The sequence below is a fragment of the Atta cephalotes genome (genome assembly GCF_000143395.1).
Source record: "Atta cephalotes unplaced genomic scaffold scaffold00052, whole genome shotgun sequence".
Lineage (NCBI taxonomy): Eukaryota > Metazoa > Arthropoda > Insecta > Hymenoptera > Formicidae > Atta > Atta cephalotes.
Genome location: NW_012130116.1, coordinates 1,640,707 through 1,653,114, shown reverse-complemented (window position 1 = coordinate 1,653,114; position 12,408 = coordinate 1,640,707). Strand labels below are relative to the sequence as shown.

Here is a 12,408-nt window from a genome sequence, read left to right as displayed (position 1 = left end):
TAATACTTATAATATATTAATATTAGTTAAGTTAAGTAAATTAAAACTAAAACGTAAAACGTAACTAAACAAACTAAACTAAATAAACTAACACACACACACACACACACACACACACACACACACACACACACACACACACACACACAAAATGAAACCTTTTTGTTTGTTTAAATATAAAAAAATAATTCTTGAGAAATAGAAACATAAATTAAGAAAGATATTTAATGTCTCTAAAACAATTTGTCTGCACTTGAAATGGAATAATATTATATCAGGAGGACCACTCAAGGAACACTCAACAAATTACTCATCAAATTTTATAGAATATAATAATGAACAGTTCATAACTTTTCCTTGTAAGGTAAATGAATAAAAAAAGAATACATTACCTGACCATAAGTCGGAATATCCATATCATTCTTTACATTCGGTTGTTTATCAATTGTAAATAAAAAATCAGATGTGTCACTGCATTGTATATCATCGTTTTCTACAAACTTTTTATCTTTGGAATCAACTCCATCATCCCAAATTTCTAAAGTCAGACTTGATTCATTTAAGTCTTTCTTACGACGAGGTTTTGAGCGCACTAAAGTATACAAGAAGTCTTTTATTTGTCGCCGATATTGCCTGCAAATACATGAAAATAAGAACTTAAATTCATAAAAAATTCAGTAATAACGAATATAATGATCTTAATTGCATATCCCTATGTTTAATGTTTAACAATACAACTATCCATGATTAACGTATATTTATTTTTTACTCTCACTCTCTGTAATTTGATATTAAAAAAAAGGAAAAACAAATTAATTTAATTCTTTACATATTACAACAATGAAAAATCTCAAAAAATATAAAAATAGAAATTATTAATTTGATAAATTAGGAACTAGTCATTTTGACTGCTCCAGTAAGTCTGATGTTAATATGCGAAATAAATCATTATATTTATTATATACTTAATTCACACACGTTTAATAATTCATATGCAAATTAAATAAATTAAATAAATTATATCTTATATTTCTTTACTAATGTTTATTGTATCAATATTAATGCTTAGTACGAAACATTGCCGGATCTCCTGATAAGTATATCGTATATTATTCTTTTTCTTCAAAACATATATAAGAAAATAATAATGCTATAATAAAAGCAGTAACATTCCTATACGTCAGATATATCATTCTTGTAAAACCAGACGGAAACAAATTCCCGCGCGCGCATTGTAAACAAAGCGCTGGAACATACGACAAGACGCACCTTGAGATACTCTCGTCACGAAACATAACCTTAAAGACGGGTTGCGAGTTGTTGTCGTTCGACCGAACGAATTGCGAATCTCTCCGCGAATTGACTCTCGTTTCAATCGTTTCGATGTCGTCCGGAGTCGAGGCGTGACTGATGCTCTTCGTACTGTAGACCTGAACTTCATCGTCGAGACAGGAGATAACTTTCGTGTTGTAACTAGTATCCAGTTCGATCACCTCCGTCTCCGAGTCTTCGACAATCGACGAATCCAACGGAATCGTATCCATGCTTATATTAAACACGCGGACATCACTATCCATCATAGACGCGCGATGTAAAGAAGCTTCGAAGTTTTCGCGCTCGATCTGTTTTCAGGACGAGATGCGAGAATATGATCAACGCTACACACACACACACACATACACACACACATACACACACACACACACATACACACACACACACGATTATATCGACGTGTATATGCGGTGCACTGTGCAGTAGTATGTATTGAAATATTGGACTGGTATTGGAATTTGGACGGAGCAGCCAAGCAGGACGGAGCAGTAATTGGTATTTAGCAGTTATAAATCCCCGCGCATGCGCAATGCGCGAGCTCAGATGCTACAATTTTGTTCATTTCTACCAATGTAGATTAACTTTAACTTAGTTCTACTTCACTTTTTATATTTTAGATTTTAAAAATTTTTCAAAAATAATTAAACTAAGAACTTGAAAAGTGAAATCAAAAGAAAAATTGAAAATGAGTACAAAGAAAAACAAAAAATCTTCAAATTTTAATGAAAGGTTATATTGGGTGCATTCAATACTACAACCGCTCACTGGGCATTCAATGAGCTCTTGTATCTGTTTGGTCTATACTTTTAAATCTAACGGAACATGCCAATCAGATGCAAAAGCTCACTGAGCGATTGTCGTTCTAAATGCACTCATTTGAAATGTTTTAGGAGCGCAAATGTGAATGTATAATTTACAAAATAAAATTAAAAAAAAAAAATTAAACAAAACGTATATCAAACGTATATAAAAAACATGAAAAAAGATTATTGAAGTTTTTGAATTAATCTAAATATCCGCTATAAATCAATAACATTATATTAATAATAACTATTATATTAATTAAGAGATTCGAAAATATACATTTTCAAACTTGAAAATATGTACTCATGTTTAGAATGTTGATTGTGTATGTACATATATTTTAGAACGAGAGGAACGAGATGAAAATTACAAAAATGAATAAATTCATTAGATGTTGACCAATGTAAATATAAATATTCTAATAAATTTATATTCATTTTTGTAATTTTCTTTTATCTCATTTTTAAGAAATATAGACCTTGATATATCATTTTAAAATGATACATAGATAATAAATAATTATCCTTGTTTAATATTTGTCGAACAAGGCTAAATAATTCGGAGGGACATTCAAGTAGGAAATTTAAACACAGTCCAAGAATTTACTTTAAATTTTATAGCCGGTATTCATAGTCGATTCTTATTTCAAGACTGTCTTAAGTAATGTCTTGAAATATTAATGCGATCTTCTGATTAGTTCATCTTAAGACTGAACTTAAGATGATCTTGAATATACGACTATGAATACTGGCCTACAATGCGATATGAATACAATCTTTTTTTTTTTCCGAAGTATAATGTTATGCAATGTGAATTATGTAATTTTGTCTCGATTTATGATTATCGATTGCTCACGAAATCAGCGAAATGACAAATTAAGAAGTTTATTCTTTCATGAATATGGCGCAATGCCGTTCTTGAAACCACAGAGAGTCACGTGGTGCAAACAGCGAATAGAAGCTTGCAAACGAAATGGCTGGCGACACGCTATATACTTTCCCGAGACGAAACGTATTACTAAAGCACATTATACGGGCCAATGGAAAAACGATAAGAGAGAGGGTAAAGGCATAGGAGTCAACAGGTATCATGAAGGTCTGTTCTTTTTAGCTAAAGTTCTCTTTTTCTCTCCAACGTGAATAGAAAAGGAAGAAAGATGAACCAGCTAAAAAGAACAGGCTTGTTCGCTGGAAGTTTTTCTCATTTAACATGAATCGATAATATCAATTACGCTTCATCTAATGTTTCTGTATTACGAACAAAATACGTAAAAAATTATTATTATTAATATGATAATCGTAAGATTTTTTTACAAAAAGTATAATTTTTATAATAGAATGTAAGTTATCCTTTTTGTGATGAATTATACTCTTTTTCTATGGATCAATTACGTTTTAATTATCATTAATTAACATAAGGGATAGAAAAGAGAAATTAAGAAAAGTTATAAAAATAATCGAAGAATTATATAAATTTTGTATCTTAATAGTTCTCTTAATGTTGAGAATGTATATTAATACACATTCTGAACATTAAAAGAATTATTCTATTAATGATTTAATTATTATATTAAGATTTTTTTATGTTAAATATACGATAAGAGCATAGAACGTTTACTTTGTATTTATCGATTTAACATCATAATTCTGACATCATAATTATTATCAAATATATAATGGCTGGCAAAAGTTTCCGGTCATTATAATATAATTTTATTGTTACATATAGTATAATTTATTTTTCTTGTTATAATCAACTTCAAGAATTACGATATTTTGAATACTAATAGTAAAGATATCAAGTATTTATATATTAGTTTTTTATCTGAGCAATACAATAAAATTGGTAACTTATGGTAACCATTCTATGTTATACACTATTATATAATATCCTGCTTGCTCGCAAAATTATGTACATCCAAGCTGCCGATATTTCGTTCGCTATTTTGTTAGGAATCATTCCTTCGCAGTTATGGTTGGATATACGAAGGCGACTGGTATAACGACCTCAAACACGGTTACGGCGTCCTCAGCAAAATTACACAAGACGGCGAAGTGCGCAAGGTGTACGTCGGCAACTGGGCGAAGGGAAGGAAGCACGGATTCGGAAGTAATTGGTACAAGGACGGCAGCTATTATGAAGGCGCATTTCGAGATAACAAGCGGAATGGCTATGGCCGGATTTGGTACAAGTGCGGCAGCGGATATTACCAGGGCATGTGGCTGAACGATCGTTACCATGGAGAAGGGATACTCATTCAAGGTTGCGATTAATTAAGAAACAAAAAAGTAGATGTACATGTGAAATCTAGAACTGCTTCGCAGAATGAATCCGCTTAAAAGTCTTTCTCAATTTCTTTTTAATTACGTAATACATAGAACAAAAAGTAATACATTTTCCTTAGCTTGTGTTCGATTTTATTCTTTGCGTTTGCGAAAATTGTGAACTATAAATTATATTATTCCTCATTCAAGGCGCTTCATACTTATCTTCAAGAAATCCCCATAAATATTTATCTTAAAATCTTCATAGAAAACGGTAATCTTTACGAGGGTCACTTTATAAATGGCAAGAAGGAAGGTCGAGGTGTTTTCTACCATTTAAAGAGATGTCAAATACAGGAAGGTTGTTGGGAAAATGATGTCTGCGTGAACAGCACGATAGAAGACATCCGACAGCCAGCTTTATATCCGATATTGCACATTCCGAGGATAAACAGTCAAGCAGCAATATACTTATAAGTGCATTGCTCACGTTTTGTTTACATCTCTTCTCAGATCAATTTGAACATAATGATTCACGTTTCAAAAGCCTTTCTTGCGTTCGCGGCAAATGGAAAATATAATACGTGTAATTTCTACGTACAATTTTTTTATTTTAGTAAAGAGAATTAATAAAGAGAATTCATTTTTAATTTTTATTTTGGCAATCAGCGCATTTCACGCGCCAAAATGATGTATACAAATAATCGGATATATACATGATGTTCCACTCAACGTATCTCTTTCATCTTTGCAGAGTAAGCACAAATCCCCCTTCAAACCATACTTTTGTATGAAAAACCATATTTTTGATTCGATCTTATCCTACAAAAATGGTGGCACAAATGGCTTCAGGCTCAGAGTAATTGAATCGCCATCTGAAGATCCGAATTCTACGTGCTCTATATCTATATTTTTCGCGTCTGGATATCACCGTTCCATCTAGTTCCTGATTAAGAGACAATATTGCTCCATCCGATATGGATAATCTGCTTAAGCAGAAATAATTAACACTTAAAAAAGACTTAAGGCCGTAGCGTTCTGACGAACTTCATCTCGAAGCTTTACTATTTTAAGCTGATTCGAGATAAAATTTGTGATATATATTAAATGTGTCCCTCGGAAGGAAAAACACTATTATCATTGCATGATACTATGGCTCTATATAGTGTGGACTGAAAAACTAAAAAGGAACTCAAAGAAGAACCCTGCAAAGATAGAGTGATCATATTGGGTGGGACATCTTCTATTATGTTCGTACAGCAGAAGTTTTCAGCAATATTGTTTGAACCTTACAATGTTGTTACAATGTTGCTGGAATGATCTGTGCTGTATGAACATTTTTGACTTTCATTCATCGAAATGTAATATCTCGAGTGATATCGTGTACTTACATCCGAATCGCCGCTTTTTGATATTTCATTCCTTATTTTTACGGCAGTCATATTTGAATATAGTGTACACGTAATGTACTTGACGCGTTAAAAAATGATAAGCAAAACTGCTATCTATTTAAGAAAAAATATCGACTTTCGTGTGTCAGCGATGGCAGAACGTGTCGGATATAATATATTTGCATAATATAACATCACAACACTTAATAAATATAAAATCGATCGCGTTTCTCAAATAAGCACATTTTTCGAAAGATAAGTACATTTGGGTACATAGCCAGTCATGTCACCTCTCGATAATTCAGACTATTATATTATCGTTTTTTGCACTGTATACGGCGATAACATGCGGAAGGTAATAGCCTTAACGTATACTATTCTTTCTACGTTTTAAGTTGCAACGCGAATGAAGGAATGTATTTTGTGCCTACATATACAACGATGTTATCGAACTTCGTATCCTTCCTGAAGTCAACACGATGCTTTTGTAACGCGCGCATCGTGCAGATGAGCGGAGTCTCATCACGTTTATACTAATTTACATCACAGAGAAACACGCGTATAAAAAAAAGAGGAGGAAGATCCTTATCTTTTGACCAAATCTTCGCAACATCTGTAGCGCGTGTGTGCCGAAAACAATGTGTGTGAAAAAAAATTGTCTGTCATGTTCTTCGAATGATTCACGTTCGAAAGATTTTCCTAGCAGAATCCTCCGAGAAATATCGTAAGCACTCACAACACGTCTATCTTAGAAAAGATTTCTGCCTCTTTGTCTCTATCTCTCTTTCTCGTGTTCCGGAGTGGAAATTCTTTGTCGCGTTCGATTCGCGAGTCCAATTTCGGCGGCAGGAAAAATTGTGAAGACCAATTCATACGATATGAGTTACTCCGGTCTGCAAAAGATTTACGCCATTTCTGCCCTCCACATCCGTGGACTCGATCTGTTCCTTAAGTAACTCGAGTTCTCGTATACCGGATACCGTGACTTCGTACTTGTGCGCAACGAGACTCCGATAGAAGTGTATCGCAAACGCAAGAAAGATTATCAGCACTGGTATCAACACTATACAGGCCGACCAGGCAGCGACCTGCGAAAAGTCATAGAACTTCACCCAGCAAAGTATCGCGATCTCCAGCAGAAACAGAAGGAGGCCTAGCAATGTGGAGAAGGCCCATGCGACCTCAATGTACCAATGTAGACGTTCATGTGGCGACTCGTGCACAAGGCTTATGCTATGCAGATTGCAGATGGCTTCGATATTCGGCAGTATACAAGTGGATATCATCAGCGCCAACATATGCACGGCTACGAGCAAGGTTGTGCACACGGCGAAGGCGATCAGCATTTCCGGTGGAACATGCGTTTCGGGATTCAGCTGCACCTCTACCATGGCGACCTGTGGACAATGACCGATTTTTGTCGAGTCTTAGAAATTATCTCAGCGCATTTATTGTCCGAACAGTATCGAGAAACGTAAACTGTCGTTAATCCTACGTTTCTCGCGTGGTTTATTTTTTAATGTAATTATTCGCGTGAAGTGTTTCTGACCCAAACGTTATATGTCAATTTTCATTATTCTCTTTAATGATTTTACAAATTAAATAATGATTGATGTATTTCTTCAGATATAAATAAATGCAAAAATTTTAAATCGTGCAATAATTTGCGCCAAATATAATGATGTATAAAATATAATAATATATAAAAAGCATACATTTAGTAGTTTGATAAGTGACTTGATAAGCGATTTGATGTCCTGGACAAACTACACGAGAATAAAAGAAATAAATACCAAATAAATATCAAAAACGCATTCCACCAACTCGCTACATATTCGATTAGGAAGCAATAAAACAAATATATAAAATGAGGCTTGAAGGAATCTATCAGTGAAAAATAAAAAAAATCCCATCAGAGCCTAGCTCGAATGCACAGAAAACTCTTTATTTTCGTGTGAATGTAATAAAACGAATAACGTTTTGACTCTTCAATTCGAGTCCGATTTATATTTCAATTTATTTTTTTATATTGATAAGGATCCGAATTGAAGGGTCGAAATGTTTATTATTCGTTTTGTTACGTTTACACGGAATAAAGAGTTTTCTGTGTATTCGAATAGCTGATGTAGATTCTGATGGGCTTTTTTATATTCTTCAATAATCTTCTGAAATAATAAAAAATTAAAAAATATAAGATAAAACTGAGTTTCTTTCGAAAATATTTAAATATTTAACATTTAATATTTAAATACGTATTACAATACGTAATAACATTTTATATGCGCACGTGGGTATTTTTTATTTGCAGATATTCGTTAGAAAAATATTCGCGTTGAGTTAGTTCAAACAATACAAATCGCTTCCGGAATTATGCTCTTCAGTTCACAGAGATTTTTTTTCATTTCCGTGTAATTATTACAAAACGATGCAATCTATTATGGTTAGCTTGATTAATTAATCACGAAGGATGCGGATACGCGTCTCTATGAATATAGAGGGATCGTGATAAAAACTTATCGCACTGAATGGTCCGACGAAGGATCATTTCGTTTCCGGGAGCGACGTTTTCTTACCATAGCGAAACCGGAGAGCAGGGCTGATGTTTTACTGGACGCCTTGAGCTTCGCGCGGCTCAGCTGCAATTTTCTCCAGGACAAATAGCCCGGTGTGTGAAGGCCATCTCCCGCTTGCGACATCGTCGACTGTGACGAACAAAACGAAGGCAGAGATAACAAATTAGCTCAAACTGGATGGAAGGGCGCGCAATCGTAGGAAGAGATATGTGATCGCGTTCTCATTGTCTCACAGAGAGGCGAGGAGGAAGGGATACTATAAAGCGCCTGCAACATTCGACCTTGCGATTTCACGGGGGATAAACTCTTCGTTATAAGCTTCGGAAGCTTAAGCGCGAGTAAAAAAGAGAGGCACGTACCAGAAATCGATGGCAACGTCGGTGCCAATGGGAGAACTTGCCAAAAATCCCGCAGTAGTAGGACAAAAAACCAATGGATGCTGAACGAAACAAATAATAAGGAAAATTAAATTAATGAAAAATGTAGAAACGAAAACGGTGGCTGATACGTTACGGCGAGATCTGACTGCGTCTTGCAGAAGGTCTGGCGAGCATGAGGACGAAGAAACAGTGCGCGCGCGCGCGCGCGCGCCCACCCACACACACACGCACGCACGCACGCACGCACGCACACACACACACACACCCACCCACTTACATGCACACACATTTACACACATACACACACACACACACACACACACACACACATTTACATGCACATATATTATACATAGAAACATTGCGTGCGAGAGAGAGAGAGAGCATTTGCTGATGCATGCATTAACGAGAGACTTTACGTGACTCAATGTTTCACATATTCTTCGGGAAGATGTTACTCAATTTAATTTACAATCACCGATCTTCTGATTGAGATTTCCGGTTGGGCATAAATGTTAGCGAGACGTTAAATAAAAGATAATAGAAAAGTATGATCCAAAATGCGCGAAAAAAATATACATAAAAAATAATTTGTATGAACGATATACATTCATCATTGTAAAATTGCGACATTTACAAGCACATCTTGTGCAAAATGAGTGCTTTCGAAATATTTTTGAAATATTCTTTCAGCGTATGATCTTTACTTTCATGTTTCCAAACGATTTTTAACGATTGAATGTAATATTAATAAATATGATATCAAGAAATACCAGCTTATGATGTATGATTAAATAATATTGTTGTTTTTTTTATCTATGTCAAAATGTATCATTGCATCTTGATATGTCTTGAGAAATGACTGACAAGCGAAAAAGAAACACGTTGACACATGATACTATCTTTTGTTTGTTTAAAGCTAAGAAGGATATATGTATTCAATGTCAATCTGTTTAGTTCAACAACTCGATGTACACAGGCAAACAATTCCAAACATTTGCACTTACTCGCGAGTTGCACGCCAGACAACACGTATGTATACAATTAGAACTCTTTAAACTAAGAAAGACCTCTTTCTACCTCAAAAAGAGGCAATTTTTAAGATATTTTATGTCTCGATTTTGGATTTTGTGTTGTTGAAGATTGCTTCGACTTGTATATGTACATGTATATCACATTAATCAGATTATTCACATTTCTTCCGTCAATTTTTTTTTCATGAACAATAAACAGGTAATTATAATAAACATGTGATCAGCACATGGCAAAACACACATTACGTATAAGTAAAAAAAAGAGGATGCATAATGAGAACGTCGCATATCTTGTATCATTATTTGCAGATACGTATGTTTATTTAATTTTATACTATTAATCGCAATAAGCTCATGATAATCGAACATGCAGCTCCCGAAGAAATAAATGCACATAAATTTTCTTGCCATAACAACGATTAATTAACTATTATTATTTGAAATCTACATCATACAATTGAATATACCAACATATTAGTAATATCAGAAATATATTTCATTCGATGAAAACAGTTTGCCATAAATTGCAAATACAAAGGCAATTCAGTCTTCGCAGCGTGCAAAGAAAAAAAAGGGGGAAGTACAATATTACGACGATATCGTTACGAACGACATCCGGATAATTATCAGTACGTAACACACATGCAAAGTGAAGAATTGAAGAATATGCGACTAATTGCGCGTTCAAAGTCAGATATAACAACGGTGTTCGAAAAAATAGCATATAATCCGTAATAGCGTTTTTCATTGGCAGAACTAGTGCGCACTTAGTGCACTTTAAGGCTGTACACAAATCGACATAAAGAGGTACGTTTAAAAATATAGAAACGGAAATATTAAACCGCGAAATATTCAATACATTTTATTGTGCTATTTGATAAAGTACACATTGGATATTTTATCAATTAAGTCTCATTTTTACATTTAGATTAGGATAGTTACAATAGGTACAAGTTAATGGCGCACTAGTTTTGCCAATGAAAAACGCTAAATGAAAAGAATCTTTAAAAAATCACGCATTTGTCATCCGTGAATGAGATTAATCCCAGTGAAGCTGACTGATCGTATTGATGCTCAATCAATCAATCACATGATTCGAATTTGAAATATTATTTTAAAGAAATCTAAAATAATTTCGCTGGTAATTGTATACCAATGTCACCAATACTTCTGTTTTTATAAAACATTGTAAGCTTTAATATAACACAACATTGTAAGCTTTAATTATATCGGTATGTATATTGAACGTTGAATGTTGTGAAAAAAAATTTTGGCATTTGTAATTATAATTACTTGTTACTACAATTATGGTTATTATTGTTATAATATTAATAATAATAATTATATATTATATTTATATATTATAATTATATATTATATTATATTATTATAATTATATATTATATATTGTTGTTTCAAAAAAATATTTAACTAAGTAATTGCAATTATTTTATGGTAATAATAACTATATCCAAATAATATGCATGTTGCCTGCGATCTAAAAGATATATTAAAATTAGATATCTTAACAAGATATATTAGATATCTTAACAAGATATGTTAGATATCTTATGCAACATAAATGTTATCTGGATAATTATAGTCATTTTCAGGTGTCAACAAAATACATTGTTAATACATATTGAATGAGAACTATACATATAGTTATTATTGCTAACACTATAGCAATAATAATCATATTATGTAAGATACAATTATAGTTACAATTCTCCTCTCAGTGAAAATTAATATACCGACATTAGTATTATTACTGACTAATTAATTAAAAAATTAATTAAATTCATTATCATATAAAATCGAATATTGTTTACACCGTTTTCCTATTTTAAAGTAGCGTTAAAGGTATTATTACGAATAAAACAGATCGAAGAAAACAGATCTATTACGGACTCAATGAAAACAGTTCTATGTGCTAAAATCATGAGAAATCTAATGTATATTGATCCTACTACGATCTTACTATCGAACATTTCGATTTCCCCGTAATGCACCGGAAAATATTTTAATAACAGACTACAATTTTTTAAACATAAAAAATGTGCATTATATGTACATAAATTAGAAAATTGAGCTAATCTTAATTTTTCTCAACTCTTATTTTTTTAATTGCGCAATAATTAGATTTGATAAAAACTTATACGATTTAATAACGTTATTTTACGTAATAATAAAAGATAAAAAAAATAATTGAGTATTTTTATGTAAGCAAAATAGGTTCATTGATTAAAAAAAATAACAAACTTAATAATTCTATTAAATCTTAATAATTTCCATCAATACGTGAATATTGTGAGAAATGCATTACATGTTTCAAAGTAGAATTCTTCAGAAATAGAAACGACTGTTGTTTATTACGTAGAGTAAATTGGAGAATTCGATAACAAAAGAGAAGAATTAATAATTATTTAAAACTTAATAATCATTTCATTCGCATCTCTTTCATTATCGATTTCTTTAACTTTGTACAATAAACAAATAATTCTAATTTAGGAGAATTTTACTTTTACATAAAATACGTAATTTCTCAATATCGCATATATTGATAGAAATAAATATAAATTGAAATAACAAGTAAAATAATTGTAAATAATTATTTTAAAAAAGTA

General features: G+C 32.5%; 3 protein-coding genes across 3 annotated transcripts in view; 1 reads left to right on the top strand and 2 right to left on the bottom strand.

Moving 5' to 3' along the window:
• LOC105623074 (zinc finger CCHC domain-containing protein 8 homolog) overlaps window positions 1–1,580 on the bottom strand; it is a 5,752-nt gene extending 4,172 nt beyond the window's left edge. The window contains exons 1-2 of the mRNA XM_012204475.1: window positions 1,270–1,580; window positions 393–633 (exon numbers count right to left, since the gene is read on the bottom strand). Of these exons, the coding sequence (XP_012059865.1) occupies window positions 393–633; window positions 1,270–1,580 (552 nt within the window). The remainder of the gene's footprint in view (window positions 1–392; window positions 634–1,269) is intronic.
• A 1,467-nt stretch (window positions 1,581–3,047) lies between these two features.
• LOC105623096 (MORN repeat-containing protein 3-like) lies at window positions 3,048–4,880 on the top strand. Its single transcript, XM_012204496.1, has 3 exons — window positions 3,048–3,223; window positions 4,109–4,401; window positions 4,672–4,880. The coding sequence occupies exons 1-3, from the start codon at window positions 3,048–3,050 to the stop codon at window positions 4,878–4,880; spliced, it is 678 nt and encodes a 225-aa protein (XP_012059886.1).
• A 1,783-nt stretch (window positions 4,881–6,663) lies between these two features.
• LOC105623073 (calcium release-activated calcium channel protein 1-like) overlaps window positions 6,664–12,408 on the bottom strand; it is a 22,093-nt gene continuing 16,348 nt past the window's right edge. Inside the window, exons 3-4 of the mRNA XM_012204474.1 lie at window positions 8,368–8,496; window positions 6,664–7,191 (exon numbers count right to left, since the gene is read on the bottom strand). Of these exons, the coding sequence (XP_012059864.1) occupies window positions 6,664–7,191; window positions 8,368–8,496 (657 nt within the window). The remainder of the gene's footprint in view (window positions 7,192–8,367; window positions 8,497–12,408) is intronic.

Bases quoted from the DNA above. Each gene is read 5' to 3' on its own strand.
- LOC105623096 (XM_012204496.1), top strand. From the start codon at position 3,048: ATGCCGTTCTTGAAACCACAGAGAGTCACGTGGTGCAAACAGCGAATA. The intron at 3,224-4,108 runs GTATCATGAAGG...ATTCCTTCGCAG, and splicing joins AAAGGCATAGGAGTCAACAG to TTATGGTTGGATATACGAAG. The intron at 4,402-4,671 runs GTTGCGATTAAT...AAATCTTCATAG, and splicing joins AGAAGGGATACTCATTCAAG to AAAACGGTAATCTTTACGAG.